The following is a 15,976-nucleotide window of genomic DNA, read 5'->3' on the forward strand; positions in this document are numbered from 1 at the left end:
TGTAAATAGTCTCTTATTAGAAATCCTTCTCTAAATTTCCAATTCAAGTGTGGCGGCTGTTTTCTGTTGGGATCCTGACTCAGCCGTGATTGCCAGAGAGGACAGCAGCTCTCCCAGACCCACATTCCTCTGCTCGGGTCCTCAGCCTGCCCCTGTGTTTCTGGGAGTAGTTTCCTTCCCTTGAGCAGGCCTCTACTCTTCCAAGCCAGAAAGAAGGAGTTGGTTTCCTACAACGAAATATAATCTGCAAACATAAAACTCTACCTACAAATTGAGCTTTTGACATGCTCGTACAAAGCTGCTTAGCTTCTCATCATCCCTATGTGCATCTATGTGTAGTCCACCCTCCATCTCAGAGTCAGATATTTGCTTTCCCTTTACACAATCAAGAGACCCACTAGCGTGCTTGCAAAGGGGAAAAGTGCCCCAAAGAAGAATTTAAACTTGGAGCTCAAAATAGAAGAGAAAAAAAACAGCAGTTTTTCTCATTTTGACCCAACAAAGTCGAGCAAAGAGATCTTGGGGCCTGTCCTCGGCAAAGCCCCAGTTATACACAACTGGATAATTAGTAAGAATGGATCATCCCAGTAAGCCTGGAACAATCTGTAGAAGTATTGAGGAATATTGCAGCTTCCCAGGCAAATGCCAGGGACAAGCATGGAGCAGCTTCCAGACCTCCAATAAAGAGTTGTCCACCTATAAAAATGCAGCTGGGCCACTAACAGTGAGCATTACCCCCTACCAAACTTTGGGGGTCAGTTTAGGAAGAGGATAATGATAGCAGACATATGTTCCTTCACCCATGAGTTAGTTTCTTTCTTCCTTTTTTTTTTTTTTGAGATGGATTCTTACTCTGTCACCCAGGCTGGAGTGCAGTGGCGAGATCTCGGCTCACCGCAACCTCTGCCTCCTGGGTTCAAGTGATTTTCCTGCCTCAGGCTCCCGAGTAGTTGGGATTACAGTGCCCGCCACCACGCCCAGCTACTTTTTGTACTTTTTTAGTAGAAACAAGGTTTCACCATGTTGGCCAGGCTGGTCTTGATTTCCTGACCTCAAGTGATCTGCCTGCCTCAGCTTCCCAAAGTGTTGGGATTACAGGCTCACCCATGAGTTTCTTAACTGGCCCTTGAGATTGAGACTCTCTCAATCTGTTTTTAGGAAAGAAAAAATTGCCCCACTGCGCCTCATCTCAGACCTTCTGGACCCTATCAACCAGGATTTCCCAGAAGGCTCTGCCTGTGGACCCTTCTGATTAGAGAATCAGTGGGGGCCAGCCCCTGTCTGATCTCCTGGCTCCTTTAATCTGATAACCTAAGAGCTGGCATCATGTACAAATGAATTGGCATGCCCTTTGCCACTGCATCTACCCAATAAATTTCCACTTATCCTTAGAGATTCAGCCCCAGGGCCACTTCCTCTGAAAAGTGCTCCTACGTCAGGCACGTTGGTTCTTATACTAACTTTTGCTTACATGTTATTTGTGTTCCAACTCTTTCCTGAGTTATCCAGCTCATTCCTCTGCCCTGGGGTCTTTCAACAGCAGGAACTGTGTTTTATTCACCGTTAGAGTTCCACTGCTCCTACTTGCACAATAGGAGCTTGGTTAGTATCCAATGCATTAAGCAATTAATTAGGAAATAACAATCACTGCCCATTTCCCTCAACTCTGCAAGCAGTGAAAAGAGTCAGGGTTTGTGGGGATTATTTTTAAGAGTCGGGAGCTCTATGTATGTTCAGTGGCATGGAGTGGGGGATGCCAGACAAGCAGAATGGAAAGGCAGTTAGGTTTTCAGCTCCATGCTTTACACTCTCCCAAACGCCACAGAAGCACATGAGCCTGGGGAAAAAGATGTCACCACGCCTGTTGGGGAAGAGCTCAAGCATTCCTCATTTTTGCATGATGGGGCTTTGTAGGCCTCCAGCTGGGAAAACGATGGGATCATAACACAACAGCAACCAACTTGGCATGACTCTTCCTCCTAACTCCACCCCTCTTCCTCATGCACCATGGCCAGAACTCCTGCCTTTCTATGTCTCACCGTCTGGCTTGAGAGGGGGTAATGAGGTTTGTTGGGAGATAAGGCTAAGCTGTGTCTGTATTTCCTATCTCAGGTGTGCTGTGGTAAACAGCCCTGACTACTGCTTCAAGCCCCAGAAAACTTACCTAGTCAGGTGTGGCCACGGTTGCAATGCAGCCAGAGGCTTCTCCCGGAGCTCCTGCTTTGTCAACTTTCCTGGCATTTGTCTTTGTGGATTCTGAGTTCAGTAGTCTGAATGGTCTCTCTCTCTCTCTCTCTTTGTTTTTAATGTGCAGATTACTAAACAGCCAGGGCTAATAGCCACTTTTCTAAGCAATAAACCAACTGGCTATTTCCCTTTTCTGTTCTAATCCTCCCAGTGGTGAATCCCACACATCACCACCTTGTATCCTCTGCTACAGTCAAAATCATCAGAAATATGGCTTTTGAGTGACTTGTTAGGCCAGTTGCCTCTCACTCCTTCCCTAAGACTTCATACCAATCTAACCTGGTGGCAATCTGTGCACCTTTGGTCATGCAAATGTCTCCCTGCTCAGAAGATCATGTAGGGACAGTATAAGAAAATCACTTTTCATCTATTTATTTATTCATTTATTCAACAGGCATGTATTGAGTACCTGTAATGGATCAGACATGGTGCTAGGCACTTGGGACACCATGGTCAGCAATTCCAAAGGGGGATCTATGGAATAAAGAGAACTAACTCATATCACAGGCATCTGGTGAGAAGTCCTATACGCAGCTCTGTTTTCTTCCTTTTCTCTCATGCATCATCTACCAGTGACTTCCAGCTCCATGAGCACTTTTCTGAGGCTGAGGCTTGCCATGTGGAACTTTTTGCACAAATACTGCCACTCGTCACTTACTGTGCCCACCATGTTTGACACCAGCTTTCCTTATCCATGAATGACTTAACACCAAGACTCATTCACTCAGAATGGTTGAGGCTCAGGTAAATAGATTTCCTTTTTATAGATACTTTGGTTCTGGTCCTGTGTATTAATTTTAACTCTTAATTATGTAGTTTTCAGATAGATTCTTCCATGCCATATTCAGATAAAAGGCATTAATGAATCCATCTCCTTCTCCATTTAAGACTTCCTAAACTTATAGCCATGAGCCAGTGATCTTGTCTCTTACTCTGGTTCTATATGCCAGCACTAATGAAGATCCCTTCTAACCTAGGATGTTTCCCAAGCATCCAAGTGTGTATGAAAACACATTTCCAGACTGGGCTAAATCAAAAGCATGAAACAATATGCTTGTTTCTGTCACAGATGTGAAATGTATGATATCTATTCCTAGAAAAATTGCTGCCAAGGAATGGCTCAGCAGCTGACAATGGTACATCCACAATTTAATAATTTGAGTTTTAATTTTCAGCTCTTACTTTTAATTTTTCAAATGAAATCAAATAACTACATGGACAAGGGGGAACCCCCCCCCCCACATGCAATCAGGTTCAAGTTCTGTTGAATGTCAAAGGGTCAAAGTTCTTAGGGCTGCTTGTCCCAGCAAATGAGGGTAGGAACTCTGACTGAAAGAAATCAGGTCACATTTCCCCAGAAACTGATTAGATATTTTAAGAGTCTGGAGAAAAAAGATCTACAGGGACTTTCAACATGAGAAGTAACAGCAGAGAAATAGATTTCAAAGACATGCAGAAATAAGAAAAGGACACAAAGAAGTATATCAAAATAAGATATAAGCCATTCATGACAAGTTCTGATATCAGGAGACAGAAAGGAAAACTGATCATGTAAAATGAGTTTCTCTTGTGTAATCTGAATCCTGGCAGCATTCCTCTCATGTATTGGGAGTGAATGATTTTTTTAAATGCCTGTTTGCAACTTGAGTTTGGCATGAGGATAGACTGATATAATTAAGTGGGTATTGCAAGCAGCATTTGGAAAGGCAAATAAAACAAACAGGTTCTGCCACATGGTTGCATAGAAGTCAAAGCCTTCTTTTGCCATTTCTGGCTATACATAATGTTGGCCCAACTGCTTAACAGCTTTGGCCTCAGTCCATTCATCTATAAGTTTGGGTTAATAACACCCACCTTACAGGACATTGTGAGGATTAAACAAGACAATAAAAGTAAATGTGCTGTAAAGATTATCTTCCTTTCCTCTTAAATTATTTTTGGAATAATTGTCAGAAGAAGAGCAACACATTTGATCAGAAAGATGAGTGTGTGAGCTAAAAAAAAATAAAGCATTTTACAACTTTGGAAAATGTTACCCACTGCATTTCAAGTTTTTGATATTGTTAAACTATGAACTCATGTGCATTCAATCAGCTGACCAGTCAACTTTCCTGTGATGTGGAATGTTCCACAGCAACAATCCCCAGTATGGCAGCTTCTTGCCCCATGTGACTATCGCACACTTGAAATGTGGCTAGTGCAACTTAGGAACTAATTTTGTCATTTTATGTACTTTTGTTTCTTTAAATTTAAATAGGGATACATGGCTAGTAGCTTCTGAATTGGACAGCACCCTTTTAGATCTTCCTGACTGTAAGGTTCTCTCACACCAGTCTTGAGGAAGCAGAAGAGCATTAGTTTAAACACCTTGGGCACTGAGATTGTACTAGGTTCAAATCCTAGCTCTGCCACTGAGTGATTCATGTAAGTTCCTTGAGCCTCAGTTTTCTCATCTGTACAAAAGGAATGGTAATGACATCACTTGCTGCATGTGACATGTGGAGAGTAATAAATAAGTTAATACAAGTAAGAGCTTCAAAAGGTATTATGATTATTCCTTCTAAAATAACAGTCCTCACACTTTATTGTAACTATGCATTTACTTCTCTGCCTTCTCTACTAGGCTACAAGCACCGCCATAACACAAGTGCCAATCACCATGCCTGGCACATTTGGACTCTCATTAAATACATTCAGGAAGAAGGGAAGGAGGGAGGGAGAGGAGAAAGGATCAGGAGAGGGAGGGAAGGAGAAGGAAGAAAAGAAGAATGAATGAAGTAGGCAGTAATATCTTTCATGAAGAATAAAGTAGGCTGCTAAAATAAAATAAATAAAATATGAGAGTTTTAAATAAAAATTTCCGTGGAGATGACATAGAGATGAAGATGGAACCGGGTCCTCCAGGGAAAACATATCTCTAAGTGACAGTAAAGGGATTGGATAACTCTGAGAGAACCAAAGAAAGATGAAGGAAGCTAAACTGAAGGGTTTTTCTAGATGCTACACTGATAAAAACATAAACTTCAATCCTTAAAAGTGTGTTCAACCAAGCTTCTTCAAGAGAATACAACTGTGGGTTGTGTAACCTTATTTGTCTACAGAATACTCTCATAGAAAGGGTCCACCAGAAGTGAAGTACATGTACATTGGGCTCCCCATTGCCAAGTTTTCATTTATACTACATTCACCAGTTCCCCCAAAAAAGCAGTAGTGGGCAAGTTTTCATAACTGTTTATTCATTATAAATAGTAAATATTTACTGCACTTTTTACATGAAAGACATTTTTACAACACATTGTTGTTGGTTGAGGCTGCAACACAAAGATAGTACTTCTCTTGTTCCATCACCCTCTAAGACCAATGCATGAACTAAATTCGGTACTATGTCTAGTCTCACTAACTCGCTACGTCATAGTTCTTAACTCTAAAAGGAATGTATTTGTGCCTACCTCATTCATGGTTCCAAGAATAGAAAGAAATAAATAACACTGCCTTCCACGTTCTTGTTCCTCTCAACATCTCAAAAAGCAAATTTATTGACATTCTAAAATGTCACCACACAAACGTATGTAAACCTCAGTTCCTATAATCTTTTAATATTGGATATCATTGTATAATTTAAAAGTACATGAGAGCCATGTGAACATTTCTGTTCTTGCCCTGCCTTTCATAGAAAAGAGAAGAATGTAAACGTAATCAGTTTAAAAGCATCATTATCTGATCTGGTCTCTAATCAAAGGAGCAACCCGGGTGTTGGTTGTCCAGCAAATGGCAAACATCACTGCACTCTATCACTATGAATTATGGGCTGTGAAAATAAAAGCACCTGCAAAAATATACTTCTGATTTTGTTTATATCGCCTTGGGCATTGCCAAAGCATCCATGAGGTACACAGTATTGCACACTGATAAGCAGATATGTGAATGCATGTCACTTTCTCTCCACCATGCCCTTCCTCCAACCCAGGTGGGCTACCAAATAAATGTGAACTGGAAAAACGTCACACACCTCTCCCCACACAGGAAAGGGTAACAAGTCCTTCTTCCTGGTAGCCCATATCCTGTTAGCAAGACATGTCCGGGCCATTTATTGACAACTAGATTACAAATGAGGATACAGTAACAAATAATTTATTTAGGAGGTCCTTTACAGCTAGTCTAGCTTCCTAAAAATGGTTGCATTTATCTTTATTTCAATTTCCAGTGTGTAAGAGTCAAGGATTCCTCCATTCTTGCTTCATGAAGTGAGCAGTTTTAAAGTTGTAGAAGTATCAGCATCGAACATCGACATGTTATACTTTAGGGTATTCTATTATATTTTAGAACAGTCTGCTTGCCCAAACCAGTCTGGGTAAATCTCAATACACACACACACACACACGCACGCACACAAGCAAATGGAATGTTCTAGCTCCTCGATGATCAGCACTAAAAAATTGGGATATTTTGATATGTAACCATGTGAAACCATTGCCTTAAAATGTTGCATTTGTCTTTTATTGCTCCAGGTCTTCCTCTTCTCCACTGCTTTTGTCGAACGTGTTCAAAAGGATTTGAAACCAACTATTGGAGGAAGAAAATCGATCACTTTCCTTTGTCTCCTATTGGGACCACCGCCCCCCCCAACAAAAGGGTAATTTTTTTTGTTTTCTGAGCAGATTCTTCATATCTAGGCTGCGAAGACCAGAAACAGGGCCAGTTTTAGCTCCAAGTGGACAGTTCACTTATGCGATATCTGGCTTGAGATAATGAAAGGCACCTGTAAGGAAACACACGCAGCTTTTTAGGTCATGCTGGGACAATTCACAGTCAGGGGCAAGATCAGCTACAGGCTGACAATGTCATATTTAATACCGTGCTATCAAAGGCTTGAGACTAATATTTTTATTCCTGAGACAAGTTTGACACAACTTTGTGTCCCTGGGATTATCCCCCATATGATCCTGGAGCTGACCTCATTAAGAACATGTGTTTCTAATGTCAGGGATTATTTCATTTTGGCCAACCCTTGTGTTTTACCTAGTGGCAATCAGGTTTCACGTCTCAACAATTAATAACCGCAAGATGTTGTTGACATCAGTTAAGAAAATAATTACATAAGGAAGCCCCTGCTGGAACAGTCAGCTGGCTTTGCAAAAAAAAAAAAAAAAAAAATTGATACCGGCATGTGTGGCTTAATCTTGCCTCTAATTCACCTTTCTTAAGGAAGAGTTGAGTTTATCTCCCTTCCAGGAGAAATTGCCCCCTAAAAAGTCCAAGGCTTACTTTGTCCATACTGCCCATATTGGTAGCCTGTGACAGGGTCCATACTGTAGCCTGTGGTGCTATAGGTGGGTGGACAGTAGGACTGAGATGTTGGCAGACTGTCCAAGCTCTTCATATGGTCTAGTCTCTGACTGCAGCTGGCCGACACCGTGGTGGTAGGTTCCAGACCCCCGGTGAGAGGGGAGAGCGCGTAATCAGTCTGGGGCTGATGAGGTACCCCACCGTGGTTGGTCAGGAGTCCCATTACCTAAAAAAACAGCCAGATTGGGAAGAGGTTAAAATGCAGAGAGATCCAGATTGCAGCCTACAGCTGAAAGAATAACTTGACAGTCCAGTTTTTATTTCTTTGGAAATCTGTTAAAGAGCTGTCCAGGAGACTGTGACCCCAATTCTAAGTGGCAGAGATATTACATCATGCCCGACGATAACATCTGACTGCAGTTTCAGAAGAAGGAAAGGGGGAGGGAGAAGAGGGGAGAAGAGGGGGAAGAGGGGGAAGAGGAAAAGAAGGAAGGAGAAGAGGAAAGAGAGAGATTACACCACGTCCCTAGTGATAAAATCAGACTGGAATTTCAAAGAAGGGGAAAAAAAGGATGAAAAGAGGGAGAAATTGTATCTGTTCATATAGAAAAATGTCTATTCATACATTATATCTGGAAGTTTCACATGTGATTTTTAAACAGTCATTTGCTTATATTTTTAAAAGATAACTGAATCCAAATCAAGTTATTTTTCATGTACTTTGAGATCTCTGTGCCTTTTTTTTTTTTTTAAATAGTGTTCCCTCTCAAGAAAGCCCCTTTCCTTATCTTGGCCATCCTTTGGTAATTAGAAATATTTACTCCTTTCCTGATGGTCTCTGGTACTTTACTTACCCCTCCCACTGTATATTCATTAGTTCAGTCACCTGCTTTGACTGGTGAGAGCTTTGAGAGGAGCAATCTATTCATCTTTATATCCCAGCACCTAAAGCAGTGAGTGCTTGACACATATTAAGTGCCAAATGAATGAAATGTAAATGATTCTCCAAGTAAAAGCCTCCATTACCTATTATTTTATTTCTTCTCTAAACCACCATTTCATATATATATATATGAAGTGTTAAAAGGAAAGACAAGCCTGAAATGCAAACATGGTCTTAAAAAGTTCAGTTTGTAAATAACCTGGAGAGTAAGACAACTTGGAAAAAAGAAAAATAGCCTGTGACAGAATAACTTTCAGATCAACATGGTGAAGTGTTTCACCAACTCAAGATCCCTGACCCTTACAGCTCCTTGTAGTGAAAGTAAGTGGATAATTAATTTTGCAGCTGGAAAACTGCCACACGAGAGAGGAAGCGATTTTTCTAAACTGTGTACCCTTCTGTGGCAGGGTTCAAAAGCAATTGCAAAAGAAATCTAACGCCAGGTCAAGAGCCCCCCCGAAGACACATCTACTTACAAAGTATTTAAATGCAGTATCCAACAATTCCACAACATTTCCATAACAGTCCTGTCTTATTTTAGGAAGTGTGAAGCCTATAGAGATTAAAGTGTGCAAATAAGAGAAAGAGGAGAGGGCAGAAATGACAACCAAGCCCTGACTATAAGCCCTCATGCTAACTGCAAAATAACTCTCATAATTCAGGCAATAGAACCCCAGATCTAGGAGTTCCAGTAAGGCAGGAATCTGAGAGGCAGGTCAGGCCGGGGGCGGGTCTAGTTTTGCTTCCCAGAAAGCATCTCAACTCAGATTCCAAAAACAAGGATCCCATAATTCCCTTTGGGAAGGGTTTGCGTAATCCTTATGATTAAGTAAAATCTTCTTGAACTAAAGCTCTGAGCTGATCCATCTTCAGCTGGCCCCAAAAGACAGAGAAAAAGAGATCCACCTTCTGTGGATTATCAATTATCCGCTCTTCCTCCATTTTAACAGAAAATTTGAACGGATGTCCCTGCCTTCCCCAGAAATCCTGTTTTTCATTTTGTTGTCTCTCTTTCATATGAGTTATTGTCTATGCACACACATGAGAAGGTGGGCCCGTGTGGGCAAAGCAACACAGCAATGCCCACATTTTGAAAGACATCCCAGGAATCTAAAATTTTTTGAGATATTGGTAAAACATCCTTTTTTACAATTTTTAAAAATTAGTTATATTTTAAAAAAAACACAAAACATCATTTGTGGCAGAGCCTAGTTTTGTTTTATTGGGGATTTGGAGAAAGTGAAAGTCACAAAATAAAGTAAGCATCAATAGGATTGACAATTCCAGGAAGATGGAAAATCACTAGAATGTGGGTTCTTTTAGGGCCCTGCCCAGCATCGTTTATAGCAATTTCTTCATTTCACTATTTAAAAAAACTTCAACATAACTAAGAATGCATTTAAATTAGTTCCTGGATATGTTTTCCATCTACGTGGGTTCTTTTTGCCTTTCTTTGAGCTTATATAGATGATTTCTATATAAGTGTATACTTGGAAAATTCATGAACTTCAATTGATACACTAATTTATTATTTATGAAATTTCAGCCCAAATTAGACATTTCTTTTAGAAGAAAAGAGTCTTTAAGTTAGAGGTTGTTTGGTGCCAAACACACTCCTTTCAAATCAGGAGTACATTTTCGTGTGCGATCCTGATGGGTGAGATTGGACATGAACATAAAAACACTTAAAAATGTGATTTGTTTAATGAAAGGGAACAATCGCACAGGGCAAATATTTTACCATGAATAAGTTGTGTTAAGCAAAATTCAAAAACTTAGAAAAAGCAATTTTGTAATATATCAATCCAGAGAGGAAAGATATCCAGTGGCACTAAATAAAAGGAAAATAAACTCTAAATTAATATTGTCCTTCATGAAGATACTTACTTGAAATTCAGTCAATGGTATGTCGCTTTAAGGGAGAAATGGAATGCTCTATGTACAGTTATACTTGATGAGCTCAGAGCAGAATTTTATTCAAAACATGCACACTTTCCCAAGAGCTATATGTACATTTTTGTGATAAACTTTTTAAAAAATCCCCTGCCATACATTTTTTGTTTGCATAACTTTGAAGGCAGCAATAACTAATTATAGGGGATGGGGGAACCCAAGAAGGTCCTAGAAGAGAAGAAACATGTCCTTCCTATAAGCAAAAATCAGCTTATGATGTTGTTCATGAAGCAACTTTTGGCAGTCGCTGCGTTAGAAAATTCTTTAGGAAAGGATTTAACTCTTAAGACCTTGAAGTATATCTACTGAAGGGTGGAGAAGATACCCTGTTTGCAGAGCCATATTAGGGCAATAGAAAGATAGTTCCTCAAAGGTTGCAGGGCTGAGTAGCTTTAAGACTTCCCAAAACATGACCAAATAGGAAGGACACCTGCAAGGTCTTCCTGTGTGTCACTATTGTCACACACTGAAAGCTAGTGAGGGCATCTCCTTTAGCCACAGTGCTCAGCACAGCAGCCCAATACTTGCAGGGGCTGATGTGAGAGCATAGAGGGGACCAGAGACCAGTTATCTTTTGTTCCTCTGACTTCCCTGATAGAGCCCCCAAGGCAGACATTCACAAGTTCTTATTTCCACTGTGATGGTCACATATTATAATCATAATCTCAAGAATCTTAAAAGGATGGGGAATACAGCACTAACATTTTCCTACATTTGGCCTGAAACTGCGATTAATAAATAATTATAATGTGATTTAATTCAATATTTCACACTGAGAAAACTTGAGGAATATACACCATTTTAAAAACCTACTGTTTTACAGTTTTTAAAAATGTGTGTTGGCGGGGGGAGTGAGGACATCAATAGAAAATGCATTACTCTCCCCTCACATAATTTAAAACCTCAAATCTCTGTAGAAGGGTTCCATTACACTTTCATGTATGTTTCTTTAAAAGCTATTTTGCGTTTCATGTGGTTCAAGGGAAGCTATGGAAATTTATTTCTGTGCACAAAGAAGTTGGTAAATGAACTTCTTAGAACTTATCCACTATGGTTATGGAATGTCTTCCAGTCACATTTTCTTTTTAAGAATAATGTCAGAATTTCTTTTATGCACGCTTTTCCTACAAATTCCTTCAAATTTGTAATTCAAAGCCTAAAATCAAATCTTCATTTGTTGTAAAGTGGATTTTTTTGCCCTCCCCTTAAACTATTAGTAAGATATTTCTACTACAGGGCTGGCATTTTGTACCAATTTTTTTTTTTAATTTGGGGTATGAGAGAAGCTTGATTGCCTAGTTTTGACAAACAATTTCAAAGAAAAAGAAACAAATTCAAGGCTACCCAGTTCTGTCTCCTGAACACTGATCACACTCATTAAATGCCAGGTAAATCCAGGAGATGCAATGACCAGAAAGAGTTTTTCTTTAATAAAGATCTCTGCTCTGTCTCATTAGAAAAGGAAGCAAGGAGAACTCTTTCTTTTTATTTTTAGTTGTGAACCATCTAAAAAAAAAAAAAATCTGTTGAGCAGATTTCTAAATTGTTACCTCCGAAATACGTTCCTCATACTGTTTCTAAATTGTTCTTTGAACAGCCTTTAAAAACAAATTCAAAGCTTCCGAATTTATGTCCACGTTTCTTCTAGCAGCTCCTCCATCTTTTGCATTATTAGAGAGACATTTTCTGAAGATCTCTTTAAACTCATTCTCAAGTTTCAGAATTCCAAATAGGTTGTTTATATCTTGATTGGAAGATTATATGGTTCAGGAAAAACTAAGTCTTACAATTGCTCCATGCCATATTTCTCTTGAATTAATTTTCCTATTGCAAGATTAAATAAAAAAGATAAAAACTATGGGCCAAGTTAAGATTTACCTTTAAAATGACATGTCTGGAAAATATTTGTCTTGGCACAAGCATTATGGTTTTCCCATCAGTTGAAAGTGCCTGAAGCTTATCAGAAATCTAAAATGATTCAGTAAATTATGGTGCACATCCAGGCGCTTCTTTTTTCTTTAGTAGGAATTCTTGGTTCACGTCTTTATTTTCTTTCTTGTTCTTAAGTAGTCAGATGTTCTGATTTAACATTTAACATACACATTTAGTTTGTTCTTTTTAAAAAAGAAATGTGAATTACAGCTTTGTATGACATAAAGAGTTTTTTTATTCTTCCATCCTTTCCTCCAAAAATCTACTGACTATATTTTTTTATTTAGATATAATTTATTTTCGGAACCAATCAAAAATGTTCAAATGTTTATCCAAATGTTTTTTCCAATATGGGTGTTACTGGAGTCATCTAATGGTTAAATTTCAGTAACTGTATCTTTGAGGTTAAAAACCTAAATTTAAAGAGCAGAGATTTTCCTGAAAATGTCCTCAGATTCAAATGCCTTAGGAATTATCCTGCAGTTGATTAGCATCTAAATAATTAGATTTTGGGTCCTGTCTGTTTGAAAGCTGTAAGAGGGAAGTTGCCTGAAGGCAGAAGTTTCTCTTAAGGTATGTGTGGTGACCTTCTCACCCATCCTGAGAGTTAGGGAAAGGCCAAGACTGACCTTTACCTAACCAGATAGAAAACCTGTGCATGTTTTATTTTAATCCTTAGCCTACATTTTACAAGTAGCTGTGCTTAATGCATGATGAAAAAGTATGAGTGCCAGACAAGTGTGCTTCATATGCAGCATACATTTCCATGTTTTCATTGTAGAGTACAGTAAGTATTGTCTCAGTTAAACTCTAAGGGATTATGTATGTTTCCTCTCCAGCCCTGTGACCAATCACAGAAATAGCTTATTTTTATCAATTATTTTGAATACCTATTGCTCAATAGAGCTAAGTGTTAAATTTAATAGCAATATTCTTTAGGGACTGATGACTAAAATATAAATCTAGACAGAGAATTAGCGCAGAAATGAGTTGCATAACCATAGATACTTGTTCTTAACTAGGCAGATGTTCTTCTAATTTAACATTTAATATGCACATTTAGTTGTTTTTTTAAAAAACCATTGTGAATTATGATTTTGTATGATATAAAGGGTTTTTCAGGCTTCTAGCCTTCCCTCTAAAGTGTGTATATATGTATATGTATATATCTATATATATATATATATAAAACTTCTAGTTTACTTCTAGCCAGTGATGAATAACCATATCACGTCCATCTATTATCAGTAAAGCCCATTAAGAAAAAGTTCATTCCACCTAAATGAAAAAGCATGCCAGTTAATACCACTGGTATTTGACTATGTTAGACCCACCATGGGCATAATAAAATTCTCATATGTTTTAATTCATTTACGCATGCCTGCATTTAATATGCTTTGTGACCATGTCTACAATTAATATGATTTATGGGAAAAGAACATGTGCAATATTGGGGGACTATAGCAAATATTTTTTTCTTCTATGAATGAAAAATATAACAAAACGGCTCAGGAAAATTGTTGGCCCTTAGCATATTAAGAGGGACTGACAGAGCCCTGAGTAAACTTGGAGGAGTTAATGATATCCTCTTATCTGACCCTGACACATTTGCAGCATGTAATTTACAGAAGCTCTGTCCAGGGAATCTTGACAAATGCTCCTGAGGATGTCAGGGCAATGTTCCATTCTAATGTAAAACAGATGTGGGTCAGATACCCTCATTCATCACTTAACACACAGAGCCTCAAACTCTTTCTGGGAGGAATGACATTACCTGCTGTTAACTCTTCTCATTTCAGGAAATTTCTCACAACCACTATAGCCCTCTAAAGCGCGTGTGCTCAAACCTATCACTGTTTCAAAATCCAGTCTGAGAACATGACTGTGGAAAATCAAATGTGTATCTTGGTTTCATTTCATGATTACTCTAGGATACTTTTGCTAAATATTACTTGACCCTTTGAGACTTGGGATTCTAAATATAGAAAGAGAAAAGCTCTATGTTTGGGCATCTCACCATACTTCAGTGATAATGGCATTCAAAATTTTCTCTCTAATTGCCTGTAAACCAAACTTCCATGTAAGGAAATGCAAGGCTGATTCACCCTAATAACCATTCATAAATGCAAATCTTAGTGACCTTTAACTTCACAGTCCCATTTGAGACTCACAAATCACTTATAATAAACTAGAAATACTGCCTTTTAGTGAAAAGAGCTTCAACTCTGCCTCTCCCAAGCAGAGGAATGTTGGTCTATATATACTATATTCCCATTTCCCTAAAAGTTTTCCCTCTACCTACCACTCTAACAACATGTAGGGCAGACATTCTGATCTGCTAAAGGAAGAAAATGGTTGTCCAGCTCAACAAGGAAATTTCTTCTTTCTTTCACACTATGTATGATGTAAGCAAATATTTCTGTGGCTGCCTAAAGTCAATAGCATAAGATTGCATCTATGAAATGTCTGAAGACTACAGAAAAGACACTTCCTTACCCTTTTCTTGTGAAGGAAGGTACATCCTTAAGATAAAGAAAAGAACCAACTGAAAAGACCTGGTGATACTGATTTACCTGTGATACTGATGAGTAAATGTCAGGAAAGGTATTTCTGGTAATCATGGGGAAATGGAGAACAGGCTTGCAAAAGTCTAAGAATGAACATACTCTTTAGAAAACACTTGCTGGTCTGTTTCATAGGCTCTGTTGTAAGGCAGAATAAGCATTCATTTAAAATTCATGGAATTTGGCCAGATGTGGTGGCTCATGCCTATAATCTCAGCACTTTGGGAGGCTGAGGCCAGAGAATGGCTTGAGCCCAGGAGTTCAAGACTAACCTAGTCAATACAGCAAAACTCTGTCTCTACAAAAAAAAAAAAAAAAAATTAGCTGGGCATGGTGGCATGCACCTTTAGTCCCAGCTACTGGGGGGCTAAGGTAAGAGAATCACCTGAGCCCAGGAAGTCAAGGCTGCAATGAGCCATGATTGCACCGCTGTACTCCAGCCTGGGTGACAGAGTGACTCTCTGTCTCAAAAAAAAATTAAATTTAATCAAATTAATGGAATTTCTACCAACTCTACAAATGTGAGACAACATGTGAGAACACAGTCTCCCAAAAGCTAGAAACTACTACACCATTAAGCTAAAATCGTATTTACCTTAATTCTCTCCCATACCTAACTCCAGGGACACTGAACCAATAAAGATGCCGTGTCCTCTTTTCCACCTGACGACTTGTGCTTATGGTCATAATTTGGGCAGTGGTTATGTCTCCTACTGCACAGGCAACTTGATGTAGGCTGGCAACATACAGAACCTACTTTGATCTTCAGAAACTAATTCTGTTCCTGCAGATCCTAGCAAAATAAAATCTTTGTAATCTAGTGATTTTGAAAAATGCTCCTCAATTGATAAACTCAAAATCACTTAGATTGTCCCTTATGTTCCAAAACTTTTTGATGGTACATGATGTTTTAGCTACCCTTATCCTTGGCGGGTGAGAGAGAAGCATCACTGCATATCAGATTCCCCTGCCTTTGAGGCAAGTATCTTGCTTCTAATTTACCCAGTATCTATTGTTATAGAAGATGGACTGTATATTTTCAAAAATACAT

The 15,976-nt window shown here is 38.9% G+C and overlaps 1 protein-coding gene across 2 annotated transcripts in view; it reads right to left on the reverse strand.

Annotated features, from left to right (window-relative positions):
- Positions 1–5,463: 5,463 nt before the first annotated feature.
- PAX3 (paired box 3) overlaps positions 5,464–15,976 on the reverse strand; it is a 98,990-nt gene continuing 88,477 nt past the window's right edge. For both annotated transcript variants that reach the window (XM_019021643.3, XM_004033270.4), the window contains exons 8-9: positions 7,513–7,759; positions 5,464–7,006 (exon numbers count right to left, since the gene is read on the reverse strand). In XM_019021643.3, coding sequence (XP_018877188.1) covers positions 6,972–7,006; positions 7,513–7,759 — 282 coding nt within the window. In that variant the 3' untranslated portion in view covers positions 5,464–6,971. The remainder of the gene's footprint in view (positions 7,007–7,512; positions 7,760–15,976) is intronic.

This window comes from Gorilla gorilla, chromosome 11 (genome assembly GCF_029281585.2).
Source record: "Gorilla gorilla gorilla isolate KB3781 chromosome 11, NHGRI_mGorGor1-v2.1_pri, whole genome shotgun sequence".
NCBI classification, from domain to species: Eukaryota; Metazoa; Chordata; class Mammalia; order Primates; family Hominidae; genus Gorilla; species Gorilla gorilla.